Here is a 22,302-nt window from a genome sequence, read left to right on the forward strand (position 1 = left end):
TCATATCTGGAGAAGACTTTTTAAATGCTAAGGTTTCTAAACAGATAGTGGGACCAAATGAACAGCATTATGATTAAAGTCCACAATCAAGACTGAAGCTGCATCAAAAGATCTCCATTGCTAAATTATTTCTGACTGAGCCTACTCTGACTCAGTGAACCAGAGGCCTTTACCTCTATGCTGGCATGTCTGTAATAACATGGTATGTGTTCTTGAAAGACCTCACATTCTACTAAATATATACATTAAAATTATGGGTAAAACTGAATTTAGAAAGTCCACACAACACCTATGCAGACTTCATAATCAGAGCACTAACAAAAACATTAACAATCTTCCCAAAAGTATTAGCATAGTTTATGCCAGTGTGGCTCAGTTGGTTGAGCATCCTCCCATGCACTGACAGGTCACCAATTCGATTCCAGGGTTGTGGGCTCAATCCCCAGTAGGAGGCATGTAGAAGGCAGCCAATTGATGTTTCTCTCTCACATCGATGTTTCCTTCTCTCCCTTTCCCTTCCTCTTTCTTTAAAATCAATAAAAACGTATTTTTTAAAGGTTGGTTAAAGTCCAAATAAATAAAGTAAATGAGAATGAACATCCTGTATAGTACTTTATTCATTTTTCTATGACTTGCTGCACTCAGCTATGTTAATGTATCTATATTTCTGAGTTCAGCTGCTATTACTCCATAGTGTAACACATTTACATGCTGGGAAAGATCATTCAATCTGTGTCCCAGTTGTCAATTCTTCCTCACCCATTCCCTGGCTTGCTTTACACAGACCTCCAGTGTTGGACACCTGTCAGTGATCACATTTGTGGAGCTCTCTGAGATTATTTTTCTCTGTAGAGGTTTAGTACTTTGAGAGTCGAGGAAGGGGGTGCTGTTTGTCAGGATGGTCTTACAACACAACAGAGAGATTTAATATATTTCTATTTCTTAATTTTTGCATTTTAATTTATTGATTTCAGAGAGAGGGACAGGGAGGGAGGGAGGGAGGGAGGGAGGGAGAGAGAGAGAGATTAGTTGTTCCACCTATTTATGCATTCTTTTGGTTGATTCTTGTATGTGCCCTGATTGGGGATTAAACCCACAATCTTGGCCTATCGGGAAGACACTAACCAACTGTGCTGCCTGTCCAAGGCTTTTTTAAAAAATATATTTTATTGATTTTTTACAGAGAGGAAGGGAGAGAGACAGAGAGTTAGAAACATCGGTGAGAGAGAAACATCAATCAGCTGTCTCCTGCACACCTACTGGAGATGTGCCCGCAACCAAGGTACATGCCCTTGACCGGAATCGAACCTGGGACCTTTCAGTCTGCAGGCCAACGTTCTATCCACTGAGCCAAACTGGTTATGGCAGGCTTTTTAAAAAAAATGTTTTTATTGATTTCAGGGAGAGGAAGATAAAAACATCAATGATGAGAAAGTTTGATCGGCTTCCCCCTACTGGGGACGAGAGAGCAACCTGGGCATGTGCCCTGACTGGGAATGGCACAGGGTCACCTCTTGGTGCATAGGACGATGCTGAACCAACTGAACCACACTGGTTGGGCCAGGTCTTATCTCTTAATTTTAAAATTGGCTGAAAGAATATTTCATTTTTTTCAAATTCAAAAACAATGTCTCTTGATTTAATTTTTCTTACTCAAGCTCTAGATAGAAAAAAAATTTCCCTACATTAATTTATATCACAGTTTTGCAATTTTCAAGGCATGAAATACAATTTTTTTTTAAAACACAGGCACTGAATTTGAGTAAGTCTTTAATGTTAACACAAATTTATATAAATTTGTAAATTCCATGTCTATGTGACATACCAACACAGTATAACAAGGCAAATATCTCATACAATTATTTTTTAAAAGCTATTATTACTCTCCAGAAATTTCATTATGGTTACAAAGATTGAAATAAATGTTTTTAACCTAGAAAAATCTACTGATCAAACAAGTTTTCGTCATTAAAAAGATGAAACTGCTGAACCAAAAAACAAAATTTTTTGTTTTACTTTTTAAATTTCTTCTGTCTCTTTTAAAGTGGTGGTCATTACATTTATTACTGTTCAGGTGCTTACCAGATGTTAAAAGTCATTTACCCTCAAATGGGCCTTAAAAACATGTTTATCCTTCAATCCAGGGATTTTGCTAATAAAATAATTGGAAAATTACACAAAAATTTAGCAACCATCTATTTATAAAAACCACAAACAAAAAGTGACTTAAATGTCTAATATAGAACTGGTTAAATAAATTATGATATGAAATACTTTAAGTGATACTTGGATAAATATGGAAAATTACAGTAAGTTAAAAGAAGTAACAAATTAATATAAATGTTTTTGTAAAATATACATTATATATGAAAATAGGAAAAGCTCTAGGAGGCTATTTTCCAACGCTATACCAGTAGTTCTCAAAGTGTATTCCCCAATCAACATCAGTATCACTTAGGAACTTGTTCAAAATGAAAATTCTGGGGCCTCACTCCCGTCTCACTTAATCAAAAACCCTGGAGGCAGGACCAAGCAATCTGTGTTTAAGTAAACTCTAAGTGATTCTGATGTATGCCAAAGTTTAAGAACCATTACTCTAGATCCTTTATGGGATCAAGATCCCACTGAAACTCATGAAAATTATTAATTTTCTCCCAAAAAAGAGTACATTAAGAAAAATGCTCCATTTTACATATATTTCAAAGACAAACATAAAGCAGAGGGTATCTACAGTAGTACAATACTATTCCCAAATATATCATACTAGAGGCCTAGTGCACGAAATTCGTGCACTGGCGGGGTGGGGTGCCCCTCAGCCCGGCCTGCGCCCTCTCACAGTCTGTGAGTCCTCAGGGGATGTCTGACTGACACAGAGGTGGGAGAGGCTCCCACCACCACCGCTGCACTCGCCAGCCATGAGCCCAGCTCAGGGCTTTTGGCTGAGCGGAGCTCCTCCTATGGGAGCACACAGACCACCAGGGGGCAGTTCCTGCATTGAGCGTCTGCCCCTGGTGGTCAGTGCAATTCATAGCGACTGGTTGTTTCACCATTCAGTGGATTTGCATATTAGCCTTTTATTATATAGGATTCTATACTGAGCCCTAGGACTCTTTACTAAACAATAAATAATGCATAATTATTATGTATAAATTGCCAAAATTAAATTGAGAAAAATGAAAGAACCAGAAAACTGTAAACTAACCCCTCAAATCTGGCACATCAATATTTCTTCTGATTTGTCTTCCAAGGCTCACACAAAATCTCCTGGGTTTAACTTTCTAAAATTCTGAACTTTATTGAGTTATAAGCTGAACTAGTGGCCTTTGCAATGGAGAATTCTCACATGATCACTATTCCATTTAATTATCAACCTGTTCTTTCTGACTTTAAGAGAAAAACTCTTTAGAGAAGTTAAAAAAAAAACTTTTTAAAATTCTGAACTGTGAATGTTTTAGAAACAATGAGGCACAGAACTCACATACCCTAGGATTTAAGCAGATCCCTGATTTCCTTTCAGCTTATAGTAAGAACTAATATCAAACTAGAGACTTCAATGAGGAAAAAAGACTAAAAATTGAATAGGCATTCGGTAATTATCTCTTAATTTTATTTTTCCATATAAATTGCACATTTCTGTGATAACATATGCATCTCCTATGATAAGAAATTTTAATCATATAAAGTCATTAGTTATTCTAAGAAAAATATTCAAATGCTTTTTTAAAAACACTATATGCACACCTGCTATTCTCCTATCAATCCAAGCAGGAAACCATTTCTCCTCTACATCATGAGCAATAGAAAAGTACTTATTAAAACATTAATCACAGTCCATTATATTCTGACTCGCTGCCAAAAGTTCCCATTACATCACCGAAAATATCTATTAACCAAAACCTGCTTCTGACAAGTTACAGGAGTGTAGTGTTTAGAATTTAGTAATGTAAAAGTCAGTTTAAAAAGAACAGTTACACAATTGATTTTGCAGTGGCAGCAAAAATGATTCATTTTTTTCCGACATTTATTACCAAAAGGTTGATTTAACTGGTGTTTCTACTGTAAAATTATTATAAAATTATTTTAAATTTCACCTAGCATTATTAAACACATTTACTATGAAAGTATTAAATACAGATGACTGGTTAAAGAATTTCAAAATGTACTGAATATACCACTGTACATAAAACTATATTGTCTTGTGTAAATATGGGCCTTGTTTAGAGCTATGTCTCACAGGAAATTGTAGCAAATGAAAACCATCCCCATTTTTCCACTCCCACTCTTTAGGATTTATGTTTTTACATTTAAAACCAGTTACACAGAGAAACAAAAAAAACATGGTAACATTAACTTCAAATCAAAATAATGACTACTTTGGGCATTCTTATCATGTTAAAATAACTGAAAATTATTAAAAGCAAAGCTTAAATATATTTTGATTCTGTACCAGCAGAACCAACTATCTGGTTTTTCATTGCTGGATTTTTGTTTGAGGAGTAGTGACACTGGCTTCTTCCAAACCAGGAAGAAAGGGATTGACATTTAGATAATAAAATGCTAAGAAAAAAAAGCATAGGTAATTATTTCCTGAAAGTAGAGACCACTTATAGCTTATTATGATTTTGCATATTAAAAAAACAGTAACTTAATAGTTGAAACACGTGTAATTTTTCTTTTGTTTACTTATATTTTCAAAGTTTTTATGTAATGAACATGTATTACCTTTATAATGGGGAAAACTCAATGAACATATTTATTTAATAGAGGCTCTTTAAGAAAGCTACATACATGTGACGCCAATAATTGGGGGAAACTCTTAGAAAAAGAAAGGCTTACTTGTCTTAACACACTTTATAGAGGGTGGAGCAAAAGCAGGTTTACAGTTGTTCATATGGGAAATAATACAATAATTAATAAATAATGCAAGAATAAACTGTTTTATGTACTCACAACTCTAAACCTACTTTTGCCCCACCCTATATTATACTGTATCTTCTTTCAACTCTAAATTGTTATAATCTCTATTCTTTCTGAAAACAGGAGTGAGTAACAGTTTCAAATAGCTTGTATAAAAGTTAATGTTTCTCATGCTAGATAATTTAATTGGTAAATTCATGGTAGAAGAATTAAGAGAAATTAAAAGCATGAATTGTATGTTAGTTAATAAAGATAAAGAAAAAGAAAACAGACCTAGGTTAAAATCATAGAACATGATAACTACAAATTAGCAGGATTCTTTAACCCAAGAGCCAACATGTTTTACATTTGAAAGGTTAAGAGAGTCACCAAGCTACCCGTCTATATATATAAAAGCCTAAGCGACCATTCGACCGTTAGACTGTTTGACCGGTAGCTATGATGTGCACTGACCACCAGGGGACAGACGCTCAACACACAGGCATGGAAACATAGAATAGACTGATGAATCTCAGAGGGAAGAGGGGAGGGGGGAGGGAGGAAGAGATTAGCCAAAAAAGAGTACATTCTGGTATATGCATACCAGAGGCCCGGTGCACGGATTCATGCACCAATGGAGTCCCTCAGCCCGGCCTGCAGGGATCGGGCCAAATCCATGCACCAGGCCTCCAACATCCCCCGAGGAGTCCCAGATTGCGAGAGGACGCAGACCCGGCCAAGGGACCCCACCAGGGCATGAATCTGTGCACCTGGCCTCTAATGTCTAATAATTTCCTAACAGCTCAATCTCCAGATTATTTTTCTTTTTTAAAAAACTTCAATCTCTTTAAATGGAAATACAATTTCTACATACCTAAGGAAAATAAAGTTATCTCTACTTGCAAGTGGTTTTTAAGAGAACATAAATCTTTCATTGCACACCGCCAAATAGTTACCAGAACCCTAGCCTATGATTCCTGAGTTCTTGGCAAAAAAACTAAGAATTAATTAGTGATTATACACTTTACAGTACCTTCAATTGGCAGGCTAGCCAACATCTAATTAAAAGAGAGACTCTTCTTGCCGATGTCTTTAAAGATCCTCACTTCATGCAAGCATGAACATGTTACCCCCAATGAGAATACAAATCTTTAAGTGATTAATTTCTGTTCTACATTTTATTACTAAAATCATTATTTACAAGACTCGAAACTGCCTCTAAAACACTTAACATTTTCCATTATGCATTCTTTACAACAATTATAAGCAAAAGATAAATGATGAAGACCTACAAGCATACTCATCTCACTTCTTCCTTATCTGTTTAAGCATTTAACAAGCATTCCTTGATTACTACTTACGTTATAGAACACTGACTAGGAAATAATTCTGCTTGGCATGATATGTGCAAATTATATATGTTGATATTTGGATAGAAAACAAACTACAGGGTATTATTATTCTTAATATGCTTTTTGAAAATCATAACATTTAATGAAAATAGAGATTATAGAAATAGAAACAGTACTTAGGTTAAAAATAAAACAATTCTGAAAAAGAATCAAACTAATATAGATCACTCTAGGACAATTAAATGACCCATAATTCGACACTGTTTTTATATTAAAGTAACTTTGGCCTGAAAATGAAACTTAATAATGAGAAATTAGGATGAGATTATGATTATGAGAAATTATGAGACTATGATGTCACAATGATAAAACAAACAAAACCAATCAACAAATTTAAGATTAAATTAGGCTTTAAAAATTCTATAAAGTTCAATATTTATGGAGCTCACTACATATTAGCAGTATTTATTTTTTTAACATATTTTTTATTGATTTCAGAGAGGAAGGGAGGGGAAGAGAGAGATAGAAACATCAATGATGAGCGAATCATTGATCGGCTGCCTCCTGCACATCCCCTACTGGGGATCAAGCCCACAACTCCGGCATGTGCCCTTGATAGAATCGAACCTGGGACCCTTCAGTCCGCAGGCCGACGCTCTATCCACTGAGCCAAACCAGCCAGGGCCATATTTCCAGTAACAAATGTTAACTTCAATGGTAGCATTTGTCACTCAAATAGCTAACATGTATATAGTACTTACCATGTGTCAGATATTATTCTAAGGGTATATTATTTATTAACTTTTTAATGCTCATAACTATGAGATAAACACTAATATTATCTACAAATTGAAAATGAGGAATCTAAGACACAGAGACAGTAGTAAACTTCCCAGAGTATTAAAACTAGTTAATGAAAAACCCAATATTTAAGCCTAAGCAGACAAGCTCCAGAGTATGTTCTCTTAATCCCTACAGTTAAAGATTAATGTGATAACTTTTATTTATTTTTTTAAATATATTTTTTTATTGATTTTTTTACAGAGAGGAAGGGAGAGGGATAGAGAGTTAGAAACATCGATGAGAGAGAAACATCGATCAGCTGCCTCCTACACACCCCGCACTGGGGATGTGCCCGCAACCAAGGTACATGCCCTTGACCGGAATCAAAGCTGGGACCTTTCAGTCCGCAGGCCGACGCCCTATCCACCGAGCCAAACCAGTCAGGGCTTAAGTTTGATATTATTACATCTTATGTTGATAAATTAACAGGAATAGATGACATTATTTCTACTGGTAATTTATCCTGGTGATATTCATTAATCACACTGATTTTTCATCAGGTGCAGGCAGTATATAATCCCAACTCCTATAGGGCATGCCTTTAATCTACAGTATCTAGTTCCCATTATTGGTCAATCAAAATTAGACTCACTCAATAAATGTCCACCTGTATGAACCATTCTCTTGCCTCTAAAGCCAGATTTGACCTCTACCTCTAAAACCTTCTTTACTATTAAAATAATAACAATTAACATTTATTGAAATCTTCTGGCATAAAAAGTACTATGCCCTAAGAAAAATAAATTAATTTATAAAATCAAAATAATCCTGAGAGATACATTCTATTATCATCTCTATTTTACAAATAGAAAAATGAGGTTCAGAGAAGATAAGTTCTCATAGCAAAGGAACATGGCTTGAATTGAAGCCAGATATATGTTTAATACTAAAATCTCTGCTGTTTTATAGTATGCTTGGTGCAGTGAGACTATGGGAACTATATATCATATTGCAGTATATCCTATTTATTTACACACCATCATAACCCTCGACTCTATATCAAGAATTCTTTGATGGTCAAAACCATGTGTTATAAACATTTATTTCCTAAAAATAAATTGGACTTAATAAACATCTGATAAATGGATGAATAAGCAGATTGCTACAAAAGCTGCATATCTAATGAAAAAATATAGCACATTAGCGATTCCCAAACTTTTGGGCTTTATGACCTCTTTACACTCTTAAAAATTACTGAGGACTCACAAAAAGGTTTTGTTTAGGTGTTTACGTATATTTTCCATATTAAAAATTAAAGCTAAAAATTTGAAAAATATTTATTATAGTTGGCCCTTGAAGAACACAGGTTTGAACTACATGGATTCACTTATATGTGAATTTTTTTCAATAAATATTATAAATGTGTTTTCTGTTCCTTATGATTTTTTGTTATTGTTGTTAATCCTCACCTGAGGAGGATATGTTTCCATTGATTTTTTTTTTTTAGGGAGAGATTGGAAGAGAAAGGGAAAGACAGAGAGAAACACGTTGGTTGGTTGCCTCCTGTAGGAGCCCCAACCAGGGCCTGGGTGGGGAAGGAGCCTACAACCATGGTACATGCCTTTGACCAGATGTAACCTGGGACCCTCTGGTCCACAGGCCAATGCTCTATCCACTGAGCCAAACTGGCTAAGGCCCTTATGAGTTTCTTAATAAAATGCTTTTCTAGCTTACTTTATTGTAAGAATAGTTATGTAATACATTTAACATAAAAAATATGTGTTAATAGACTCTTTATATTATCAGTAAAGCTTCCAAGTCAATAGTAGGCTATTAATAGTTAAGTTTTGGGGGAGTCAAAAGTTATACACATACTTTCAACTGCACGGGGGGGGGGGGGGGGGTAAGTGCACCGAACTCCCACACCGTTCAAGGGTCAAGTATCATTCATTTAAAAATAACAAGTAAAGCCCATTATATTTTCACATAAATAACAAACCATGTTAACACTAGTCAAAAGGAAGTTGAAATAGCTATTTTAATATCAAAGTAACTGGATTTCACAGCAAAGAATATTACCAGGAATAAAGAGGATTGTTTTAGCCTTGGCGGTGTTCTTCAGTGGTTAGAGTGTCGGCCCAAGCACTGAAGGATCAAGGGTTCAATTCCTGGGCTGCAGGTTCTATCTCCAGCTCAGTTGGGGCAGGTGCAAGAGGCAACCAATCAATGTCTCTCTCTCACATCTCCTCTCTCTCGCTCTCTCTCTCTCTTTCTCTCTCTCTCTCCAATGGCAAAAATATCCTTGGGTGAGGATTAACAAATAAAAAAAAATAAAGAGGATCATTTCATAGTGATAAAGAGCTGAAGAAATGAAGATGCTGTGACAAGCCTAAAGTTTATAGTATTAATCAAGGGTATCCCAAAATTCACGCAAGAAGTAATTTTGATAGAAAACACGTTTATAATTAAAAATTGTAAATTTTTTATTGATTCATAAAGTATACAGTATAGGGTTATGTATGGAATAGCATATTGGGTAAATAGCCTCCACGGCTTTGCTGGCACATACGCACTCTTTTGTTGAAATTTTCCATGACCGTTTTGCATAAATGTGGCTGAATTTCGATGAGGCTCATTTTCATCTTGATGGCTTGGTTAATCGACAAAATTATCTCATTTGGGGTTCAGAAAATCCACGAGTGATTGTTGAGAAACAAGTGCATCCACAACGTGTCACTGTTTGGTGCAGATTTTGGGCTGGAGGCATCATCGAACCATTCTTCTTCGAAAATGCAGCTGCTCAGGCAATAACAAGAGTGCGTACGTGCCAGCAAAACCGTGGAAGCCATTTACCCGATATGCTATTCCATACATAACCCTATACTGTATACTTTATGAATCAATAAAAAATTTACAATTTTTAATTATAAACCTGTGTTTTCTATCAAAATTACTTCTTGCGTGAATTTTGGGACACCCTTTAATAAGAGAGCATCTGCAGATGACATGATTATTTATATGAGTCTACAAAAGATTATTAGAACAAATGAATTTTGCAAGGTTGCAGGCTATAAGATAATATACAAAATTTAACTATCTCCTCATTCCAGAAATAAGCAATCATAAATAAAAATATTTTAAACCATTTAACAGTAACATTATATAAAATACTTAGGGATAAATCTTGCTGGGGTCCAATCCCAGCAGGTCCAGGGGTCCCCAAAGGTGTGGACGGAGTCGGTGAAGAAGGAATGACACGAAGACAGCCTTCAGTTGGTCAGCAGCCTTGTCAGGACCTATAGCCAGGATCTCCAGCCAAAGTTCTGGTCGGAGTTCTGGTCAGGAACTGATGAGGATCTGACGTTTATTGTCTTATTACATCCGTATTTATACCAGCCGATTTTAATCCTGTCAATTTCTATTACAAGGGTTAAGGTGTTTCTCATCTCCATTCCAGGGAGTAAAGACCATGTAGCTTAATTACCCGCCTGGCACTTAATTAAGGGGTTGTATCCCCTCCCTAACCTCAGGGAAAGATCCCCACCTGGGGAAACAACCTTTCTCCGAGAGGTGACCTTGGTTAAAACACATGGCGCTAAAGGGAGCAAACATATTAAAAACAGTATGCTACATACGCCAGGTCCACTGAAACACATGCTATGCAGATGCCTCTTTCCTGCAGCGACTGCGTCAAGCAGCAAGGATGGACCGGCCTCCGGCAAAATCTGATAAATTATATACAAAACCTGTACACTAAAACTATACATTGCTGAAAGAAATTAAAGAAGACATAAATAAATGGGAAAATATACCTTGTTCAAGAATCAGAAGATTCTTTTTAAAACAGAACCAATTCTTTCCAAATTGATCTATTGATTCAATAATACCACTCAAAATGTTGGCAGATCTTAGGAAAGTCTGAGAAAATGCCACAGCCAAGGAACCTAAAATTCTGAAAAATGAAAACTAATCTATAGTTATAGAAAGCATATGAGTAGTTTTTTGGTGGAGGTCTGAGAGGTGTGAAGGAGAAATTAACAAGTGACACTAGCAAACTTTTGGAACTGATGATATGTTCATTACCTTGATTATGAAGATGTCATAATTGTATGTACACATACATCAAACCATGCATTTGAAATATGTGCCATTTACTGTAAAACTGTTTAAAAATAGAATAAAATTATTCTATATTGCCATAATTAAATTATCATGTAGGTAATTTAGATTATGAGATCTTAGTGACCTTATTTTTACTATAGCTTGAAACATGATTGTTTTATCATCCTACTTCAATTATTCTCTACAATGCTTAAAAACCACTAAGAATAATAAGCAAAAGAATGATTAAATCACATGAAGAATGATATAATAGTTAAATAAATCAAAACTATATCAATTCTGGGTTTTTTTTACTGCACTGCTCAAATTATTGCATCTTTTTTTTTTTTTTTTTTTTTTTTTTTGCATCATCTCCTTAAGAGGCTATGACAATATCTTGGGTGAATTTTCTCAAACTCAAAAATCAATGAGTTACCAATATATTCTATATATTCTTAAGTGTACAATTCAATGATTTTTAGTAAATTTATGGAGTTGTGCAACCAATTTTAGAACATTTTCACCACCCCAAAACAGACCCTTGATGCCCACTGGCAATCACTCATGTGAATTTTTAAGGGCAGAAAGGAAATACTATATTCTCATCCGGTCTGTCATTAAACAGGATGGATTCCACTCCAAAAAAGCATGAGACAAGAACTTGGACTAATTTTGCTAAAAGAACACATCAACATTTTTTTTCATTTTTTGTGATGTTTTTGTACCATAATTCACTTGCTACAATTTTTAAGTGTGTAAGTACTAAAGGCAGGTAGGTGGGCTGCTAGAGGGGTAAATGAGTGGGAATCCTCCACTGTTTGTGGAGTTCTTGGAGTGGGGCTGAAATAATTTTCAGAAGCCCTTAAGGGAGTGAGAGAGGTGATAGAAGATTTTATTGGCACAGAGTTACATTCCTTAGGTTGCAATGTCCCATTTCCCCCAAACCAGTCCTGAAAAAGGGGCAGCTGGGAGTGTGGCAGAACCAGAAAGAGAGCCAGTGTCCAGAGTTTCTGTTCCATGTTGCAGGTGTTGTGGTTCAGATTAGGCCAGATTAAAGTCTATCAGTCCATGTGTGGAGCCCAACATGGCCATGCAGCATGTGGGCACGGGAGCATTGGAGCACATGTGCGCGCACGTGTGTGTGTGTGTGTGTGTGTGTGTGTGTGTGAGAGAGAGAGAGAGAGAGAGAGAGAGAGAGAGAGAGAGAGAAACAGAGACAGAGAGAGAGAGACAGAGAGCTCAATTCGTTGTCTAGTAATTTAAATATTTATGTTTTGAGCTTGCAATGGTCATGCCCATCCTGGCCAATTACTTGTTTCCAGGTGTGACTGGCGGGCAATCAGTCTCCCAAGTCACTTAGACCTTACTTGGCATGCGTCTAAATTTTGTCTAGTCCCTTCCCCCATAAATCAGTGGGGGACAGACTTGGAGTATTACATGCAGCTTTTTGGCAAAGCTGAATAAATGGCATGCCTATACTATTTGGTCTCCCCTTTCACTCCTTTCCTGTTAAATAATAACCAGGTTATTGCAACGGTATGAGGTGCACATACACTGATGTGAGAGAGAAACATTGATCGGTTGCCTTCCAGAGGTGCCCTGACCGGGGATTGAACCCACAACCTTTTGGTGTCCCAGACAACGCTCCAACTGAGCCTCCCAGCCAGGGCACCTAGGAAATCCTATATAGTAAAAAATAAAAGGATAATATGAAAATCAACCGAACGGCAGAACAACCGGTCACTATGACATGCACTGACCACCAGGGGCAGGTGCTCAATGCAGGAGCTGCCCCCTGGTGGTCAGTGCGCTCCCACATGGGGAGCACTGCTCAGCCAGTAGCCGGGGTCACGCAGCGGCGGTGTCCTGTGGGAGCCTCTCCTACCTCCGTGGCAGTGCTAAGGGTGTCTGACTGCTGGCTTAGGCCCACTCCCTATGGGAGGCTCTCAGGCTGCAAGAGGGCTCCCCTGAAGGCTCCCAGACTGCAAGAGGGCACAGGCTGGGCTGAGGGATTCCCCTACCCCCAGTGCACAAATTTCGTGCACCGAGCCTCTAGTATCTTAATAATAAGGATGAGTTTGACAGTTTCATAAACATCTATTCACAGTAAATTCCAGAAATTTAAATACTGTTCATGTCTTTGTTTCTTTAGGATTAATTCTAGCAGTTTTCAGATGTCCTCCAGTTGAAAGCTTTAAACACAAGCTTTCAAGAACTTAAGTGCTCCAAGAATTTAAGTTCTATTTCTTCACCTTTAAAATCACTGGGCTATCACTGTTTACTTCAAACCTACTGCTTAGCCCTAGCTTAGTATTATAAGCCACTACCATCTTAACCAGGACTGCTGCAACTTTTCTTGCTTTCATCCCACCATCAATTCTCCTGTAACGATCTTTCTAAGTTAAATAATACACCTAAGTTCAAAATTCTCCTATGACTTCCCATCAAAGTAAAAACCCAAGTCTTGACCATCATCTAAAAAACTGGACATGATTTAATTGGGCTCGGCCTGCCTCCTACATAAAAACCTGCTACCTCTCTGATCTCCTTTCCTACCATTTCCCAATTCACTCTGCTTCTAACATTGGCCTGCTTTCTCTTCCTCACACACTCCCACCTCAGGGCCTTTGCACTTAACAGTTCCTTCTGACTGTCCCAGTGATATCACATGATTAGCTTCTTTGCTTAATTAATTTCGGTTCAAATATCATCCTACAAAAGATTCCACCACTACCTTTACAAAAATAGCACTCTACTGCAATCACTATATTTCCCTGTATACTGCTGTATTTGTCTTCAAAGTACTAATTACTACCTAACAGATTCATTCATATATTTTTATTGTTGGTTTCACCCCAGAAGAATGTAAACTTAATGACAGTAGGTGTTTGTTTTCTCTGTTTTGGCTCACTGCTATTTTCTCAGCAGCTAGAAGAAAAGGAAACTGGCACAGGAAGTGCCTGATAATCATATGAATAACAAAAGTAAAGGAAGTGCTAAATACCAATTGTTTTCTCAATTAGCATGAGGTAAATACTATGAGATTTCATTTTCCAATATATACTGAAATACAGGGGCTACTGAATTTTATAGTGATTTGGAAGGAACTGACCAAATTCCAATAACAAACTGAACTTGCTTTTTTAGGGCCCTAAAAAATCTGAATTAAAACTATATTTCATGGTAATAATTTGGTTTATTTGGTGCTGCTTTTCTTTCTGAGCTTAATTTTGGGAAATATATGTATTTTTTAATTAATATTGTGATTTAATACTCTTAAAGTCTTTACTACGAAAGACTATTCTGGAATCAGCTGCATAATTACATTTCCTTAGTGACTTTGTAATCTCGTGAGCATTTACTCTAGACTAAACAGCCTCATTCAGCTGCCCTGTGTCTGACTGTCGATGAAAGAAGCTTGTTTGACAACTGCTTCAAGCAGAAACATAATTTTTTCCATGATTGCATAAAAAAGATGTAAAACTTACCAGACTACAGCCAAACTGAAACTTTAAGCAAGAAGTTCATGTTAGATGTGTGAGTTGATTTCTAATTCAATGCCAAAAACAAAAAAACAAAACAGATACTAAAGACATTCTGCTGTCATGGCCAGCAAAAAAGAGTTAACTTAGTAATACAAAGTGTAATATATGTTATATATTATAAATACACACAAACTGCAATCATTTTTGTGATATTTGTATTTTTCCATGTTCTTTGATTTTTCTAAAACTAAGATCTAAACTTAATTGGACAGCATCAAAACAAAACAAGCATAAAACAAAGCAAACACCTTTTCTTCATTCTTAGGCAATCCATTATAATCAGTCAACAGGTAAAGACCTTGACCACAAAAAACAGAAATGTCTTCAATATGAGTAAACAAACAAACAAACAAAAAAATCATCACTTAACAGTCAACATAATGATGAAACACTCAAAGCATTCACACACTCAAAATCAGAAACAAAAAAAGGCAATTACCAGAATTATGTAACACCAGATCAAAAAGCTCTAGCCCAGGGGTGGGCAAACTTTTTGACTTGAGGGCCACAATGGGTTCTTAAACTGGACCGGAGGGCCGGAACAAAAGCATGGACGGAGTGTTTGTGTGAACTAATAGAAATTCAAAGTAAACATCATTACATAAAAGGGTATGGTCTTTTTTTTTTTTTTAGTTTTATTCATTTCAAACGGGCGGATCCGGCCCGCGGGCCGTAGTTTGCCCACGGCTGCTCTAACCAAATGTAATAAAATATGAAACTGAACTTAGAGATAAAGCATTTAAAAGAAAAAATTCATTTTTTCAGATGACTGACTTTCAAATAAAACTCCAGATATTCACCTAATAGAACAATCGAAATTATTAGAGCTCAGTAAAACAGCTTGACACAAAATAAAAGTATATTTAAGCAAGAACCAGATAGAAAACATAATGAAAATTTTGTAACAACATCACAAGCAGCAGCTGGCATCAGCGTGCCCCAAACCTATCCCAAGACCTGGCACTAGAACCAGCCTGCCTTGCTTCACACCGGGGCTTCACCTGGGCACTTCCTAGACCAATACAAATAGCAGCCATCTACTGATCGCTCTGTAGCTCCTTTCGGGTGGCCCCAGGCAGTGGCTGACTTTGCACTTTTGGGGAGACTCCAGAGCCAGTGCACCCAGTGGACAGCTTCAAACCATGCCAGATTACAACTCTACATATCCACAAGCAACACACTCAAGGGGCAGACTCAGTGAGCACCAAAGCCCCTCTGAAGCAAGTCCTGCTTCATAGGGGTGTTTCCTGCACAGCAGCTCTTCCATTGTAGTCACAGCTGGTCTTCACAGCCAATCGGCCTAGAGGTCAATTCCTCCCAGTGATGCCAACAGCAATCAAGGCTCAACTACAACAAGAGTGCACACAGCCCACACAGAGCCATACCTAGAGTGCCCAGCTCAGGTGACTGGGGAGGCTGAGCCACTGGGCCTTACAAGACATCCACTACACAAGGCCACTCTACCAATTCCAGAAGACATAGCAGCTCTACTTAATACGTAGAAACAAACACAGGGCAGCAGCCAAAACGAGGAGACAAAGAAAATGTCACAAGTGTAAGAAATGGAAGCAAGCAAACTACTAGATACAGAGTTCAAAACAATGATTATTAGGTTGTTCAAGGATCTTAATGAGAGCTTCAAGGGACTTTGACTTTCAAAGATATGAAAAAGGACCAGCCAGAAATGAAGGATACACTAACTGAAATGAAGAATAATTTACAGGGAATCAACAGTAGAGGATGCTGAGAATCGAATCAGCAATTTGGAATATGAGGAAGCAAAAATATACCCAATCAGAAGAGCAAAAAAAAAAAAAAAAAATCCAAAAATATGAAGATAGTATAAGGAGGCCCTGGGACAACTTCAAGTGTACCAACATTTGCATCATGGGGGTGCCAGAAGAGAGACAGCAAGATATTGAAAACCTATTTGAAGAAATAATGACAGAAAAATTCCCCTTACCTGGTGAAATAGATATACAAGCCCAGGAAACACAGAGAACCCTAAACAACAGGAACCCAAAGAAGCCCATACCAAGTCACATAATTAAAATGCCAAGGGTTAAAGACAAAGAGAGAATCTTAAAAACAGCAAAGCAAAGAAGGAGGAGGTGGAGGAGGAGGAGGGGAAAAAGATAAAAAAATATGAACAACAAAATGGCAATAAATACATATCTATCAACAATTGAATCTAAAAATCAAAATACGTGAACAAGAAATTTAATGAACAAATAAACTGATGAATAAAATAGAATCAGAGACATGGAAACATGGAACAGACTGAGGAATCTGAGAGGGAAGGAGTGGGGGTGGAAAGAGATTAACCAAAGATCTTATATGCATATATGCCTTACCCATAGACATAGATAATAGGGTGGTGGAGGCCTGGGGCGGGGTGAGAACCAGGTGGAGGGGAGCAATAGGGGAAGAATGGGGGACATTTGTAATACTTTCAACAATAAAGATTTTTTTAAAAGATAACTGAAAAATATACATCCTGCTTAAAGATCATATTTTATCTTATAAAACAAGTTTTTCCTTATTTCTATAATATGCTCACAAATGAACAGCTCATGTTAAATAAAGCACATATCTATTTAAAATAATAGTGATAGCTGATTAAATAATTTTGAAATTGATGAAGTTGATAAATGCTTATAACTTATATCAGTTAAGGGAATAAGTCTTCTTTGGGTGGGAGGTAGTAAAATATTACTAGAAAGCCAGTTGATGATTACAAAGACAGTCTCATGGTGCCAATCAATGAGACTTTACTAACCACTAAAGTCATAGTCTGGGGAATTTCAATTAGCAGTTAAGTTTTCCCAATGCTTGTTCCCACTGGCACAGAATTAATAAAACATGTTTAAATATTGCCTTCAGCAAATCCAAAAAGTACTGCCAGTGCAATCTTAACTATAACTATATATTCATAATACCCTCCTGAATGAGAGATTGAAAGATCTCAGTAAAAATCACCTAAAACCTCACAGCAATATACTTTTGATTTCATCCTTTATCAAAGTTATACATGAGGACAAAAACATAGTTTTTAGGAGGCACTCTCCCAAGACCTTATGTCACCCGCTCCCAAAATTATATAATTAAAATTATTTTGAAAGTGCTTGCATCCACGTTTTGCACCAACTAAAGTGAAAGTACAAGTGTATTATTCTTAACTTCATGCCATAAAGATTTCAGAGCTGATATAAGAAAATGGAAATAAGGTAGTTAATATATTTTCTATTTGCCTCTAAAGAAATTAAACTTGTTCCCTCTGTAGAATAACATAATATAAAATGGAATAGAAAAAGAAAGAGGATATAAGCTAGAGGGGGAGAACCTGCTGTAAAGGGATAACTGGGGCTTATTAGATACAATCTTCTAGCAAAGATGTGGACTAATTCTTGGGACAGGTATGTAACAATTACACCTTTAGTCAACTGAAGTTAATATTCCTTGTACCTTAAGAGCAGCACCTTTGAGGATACCAAATCATTCTCTGAAAAGTCACTTCATAGAGCAACTTCTCCAATCTCTCTCTAAATATTTCTGAAAATTATAGTAGGTAAATTATCGTATGTAAATTATAGTATGCATTCTTAGATCTAGAATAATAGGAAAAAAAGTAAGAAAGCCTATGGCTTCAAATAATATTGCTTTTTAAAATCTAATCTGGCAAACTCAGCCTATTATTTGGAGTATTTAGATCCTGTGCTATCCAATATGATAACCACAAGCCACGTGTTTATTTAAATCATACTGAATTCTAAACTGTGTCCAGCACAGCCAGGGGTGAACCTGAGGAGGGGCGGTGAAGGATTAAAGAAGACAGACAAGAGAATACAGTTGGGACCAGGTGGATCACTGTGCCTGGATGAGTGAACAGTGACACAGCTTGTAAGCTGAAGCTTTATTTTATAATCAGATCACACAAAGCAAAACAAGGACAAGATGTTTACAATGTTCTTGCGAATTTCAAATCTGCTTCTTTCCTGTTGTTGCCATTCTCTGAACTCTATCAAGCCTTGTTTTGGCAGCACTTGCTGCACCCCCAGCAGCCCACATCCCTCAGCTACCTAGGACTGCAGGGTCGGACTATTAGTATAAGGTCAAGCTTACATACATCCATAGCCTTTGGCCATAACCATGCTGAGAGGACAGAATATTTCCATCACTTCAGAAAGTTTTATTGGATGGTGTTTGTTCAAAACATTTCCATTTAATGTGATTACTGATATAATTAATATTAAATCTACCACCATACTATTTGTTTCCTAATTGTCCCATTTATTTTTTGCCCCCCCCTTTCCTGCCCTCCATTTCATTAATGGAGTATTTCTATGATTTTATTATTTTCTCTGATACTGAATTATTGACTATCCCACTTTGTTTTACATTTTTAGTAGTTGTTCTAGGTTTTATATTAAACATCTTTAACTTATTACAGTCTATCTCCAGATACTATTACATCACTTCACACATAGTATAAGAACATTTCAATAGCAGAGTTTTACCCCTCTTCCTAACTTTTGTATTAATGTTATCATACATTTTACTTGTGCATTGTTATTATGCAAGGCAATTTCTATTATCTTTCAAATGTAATTTTGATAACAAAATTATTGGAAAATCAGCTTGTAACAGAGGAGTACTATTTTAAATACTTATTTTAACATGCATAAAAGTAAAGATTTTAAGAGATAAGATATCAATGTCTATTTCTCTTATAACTTTTTACATCATACAACCTTATATTGTCTGTCTCCTCAAGCTACAGTTTTAGTATTTAGGCCAATTTTTTTATGAATTTGTTATCTCAAACTCAAATGGCGTTTTAGATTTTGTTTCACATTCCCCTGGCTTCATGCTGGGAGATCATAGGACATTAAGAGCACACAGAACTAAAGAAAACATAAGATCTACCAAGTCGCAAATAAGTAAATTATCTATCATTTTAATAGTAATTTGACCTTGGAGCCTCCGTGTTCATATGCAAAATACCATGTATCATCTTCAAGACTTTGGTTTTGATTTTGAAGACCATATTGATTTTATCTATTTCATCTATCTTGTTTTTGCTGTTAGGATCTTTTTTTAGTTACTTGGTTTCATAGTACCAATTATTTTCTATTCACATTATAACTTTACATTATTTTATTTTGTTAGAAAACAACTAATTCTGGATCATCTTTTCATTCAATAATCTATGTTGAAACATCACAACAAAATAGACTTGCTCCATCCAACAAAGTCTGTGCCTGTATACAAATACCTACCTGTACCCTGAGAAAGACTGTGATCATCTCTAAACCCCACAAAAGACACAATCCCACATTCATTTTCAAAATGGATGCATATAACTTTTGAGCCACTGGCCAGCTCTACAATATATCTTTTCACAAAATATATTTTGTGGCTCATTTCTCATAATACTGTTTCATACAGCAGACAGTGAGTAAATCTACTCTTTTTCATGGTAAGGAGCTCAACTCTCTTATTTTTACTGGCTTACTACTGACTAAATTAAACCACTCTTTCTAAAAAATATGCAATGAGTTGAAAATGAACAGCTACTTCAGTAAGGCTGCCAAGGAAAGCCTTAAAAAGGAACTAATACGATCCAATCTCAATCTCAAAAAATACTAACGAAATCGTCAAAAAAATTTATTAACTTAGGATTAAGCACCATTCCTTTTTTTCATTGATTTCAGAGAGGAAGGGAGAGGGAGAGAGAGATAGAAACATCAATGATGAGAGAATCATTGATCTGCTGCTTCCTGCATGCCCCACACTGGGGATTGAGCCCACAACCTGGGCATGTGCCCTCACCAGGAATCAAACTGTGACCTCCTGGTTCATAGGTAGATGCTCAAAAATCGAGCCACACCAGCCGGGAAAGCACCATCCATAATAATAAAAGGGTAATATGCTAATTAGACCAGACATCCTTCCTGACAAAGCCGGGGGCCGGAGGGAAGACAGCCCGGGTCCCAAGTGCCTGTGGGTGGCTGGAGGGAAGCCAGCCCGGGTCCCGGGTGCCTGCATGCAGCCTGGGGGAAGCCAGCCCAGGTCCTGGGTGCCTGCCGGCAGCCGGAGGAGGGAAGCCCGGGTCCCGGGTGCTGGAGGGAAGCCAGTGCCGGCAGCCGGGGAGGAAGGAAGGCCTACTCTTGCACAAATTTTTGTGCACCAGGCTTCTAGTTCTTTTTTATAAAAGAGTATAAAATTCCATAAATTCAAATTTAATAACATTAAAGTGTCAGCTCAAAATGGTAAAAACAAAGCACTAATCATCAGCTACTCAATGAGAAGTTCTTTTGGGCACTTACCCAAGTCTTCCTAGCATCTCAAACTCAGGAACTTGTGGTCCACATGTCTCTACTTGCAATGGCTGGTATTCATATAGAGCTTCTTCGAGCTTTTGAATAGGTGCTAATGAAATATGCTGACTCTGTTAGAAAAATGAAGGAAAGCAATACCTCTTAATATTATTTTCATATTAATACTTAATTGAATCATTTTTAAAAATGGACTAACTTCCGTACATTAAAAATAGTACCCATTATGTCTGCTATTCCATGGGTACAATTCATTATATTACTGAAATCCACATCACATAATTAACAAATAGTCATTGCCATGTGATTTACATGAGCCAATAATTCTATTTCTACAAAAGTAATGAAAGTAGGACCTCAAACAGATATTTGTACACTCATGTTCATAGCAGCATTATTCAGAATAGCCAAAAGGTAGAAGCTACCCATGGAAGAGCAGACTTAATGGATACTATTGATAGATGAATTAATAAACAAAATGTGGTATATATACATAATGGAATATTATTCAGCCTTAAAAAATTTTTTTGAAGCATGCTAGAACATGAATGAAGCTTGAAGACATGAGGCTAAGTAAAATAAGCCAGTGACAAAAGGTCAAATATTGTATAATTCCGATTCTGTGGAATTTCTAATGTAGTAAAATTCATCGAGCCAGAAAGTAGAATGATGGTTGCCAGAGGCTAGGGGGAGCCAAGAGATGGGTGTTAGTATTTAATGGGTGTAGAGTTTTAGTTGTAAAAGATAAAAAACTCTGGAGATAAACAATGGTGATGAATGCACAACAATGTGAATGCATGTAATTCTAAGAACTATATACTTAGAAATTATTAAAACTGTAAACTTTATATTATATATATTTTACCACAATTTTTAAAGATGAGTTTTAAATATTCTGATTTACTCATTTATCTTACTGGAATAATATACAGGAAACAGAAAAAAGTGAAATATCTGGAAAACTTCATTAACATTATTTCAATAATTAACCTTCATATGTTACACAGCCTTTTTAAATAAACATGAAACTGGCAAGCTAAATCTTATACTATTTCACAGTAATCCAATTTCTAAAAAAGTGAATCTATCTATAGTGCACTACACAGGTTGAAATCAGAGTACGTGCCCTGACAGGGAATTGAACCGTGACAACCTGGTTCATAGGATAACACTCAACCACTGAGCCACGCCGCTGGGCTCCTGCTTATTTTTAATTGGACTATTTGTTTGTTTGGTGGAGCATTGCCCTGTATACCAAAAGGTTGCAGGTTCAATTCCCAGTCAGGG

General features: G+C 36.5%; 1 protein-coding gene across 2 annotated transcripts in view; it reads right to left on the reverse strand.

Annotated features, from left to right (window-relative positions):
- The window catches only part of MNAT1 (MNAT1, CDK activating kinase assembly factor), a 200,637-nt gene that overhangs the window by 41,618 nt on the left and 136,717 nt on the right, over window positions 1-22,302 (reverse strand). The window contains exon 7 of one of the 2 annotated variants that reach the window (XM_006096036.3): window positions 21,007-21,128. The exons of the other annotated variant lie outside the window; for it this stretch is intronic. Coding sequence (XP_006096098.1) covers window positions 21,007-21,128 — 122 coding nt within the window. The remainder of the gene's footprint in view (window positions 1-21,006; window positions 21,129-22,302) is intronic. 2 annotated transcript variants of the gene reach the window in all.

This window comes from Myotis lucifugus, unplaced genomic scaffold (genome assembly GCF_000147115.1).
Source record: "Myotis lucifugus unplaced genomic scaffold, Myoluc2.0 scaffold_166, whole genome shotgun sequence".
Classification (NCBI taxonomy): domain Eukaryota; kingdom Metazoa; phylum Chordata; class Mammalia; order Chiroptera; family Vespertilionidae; genus Myotis; species Myotis lucifugus.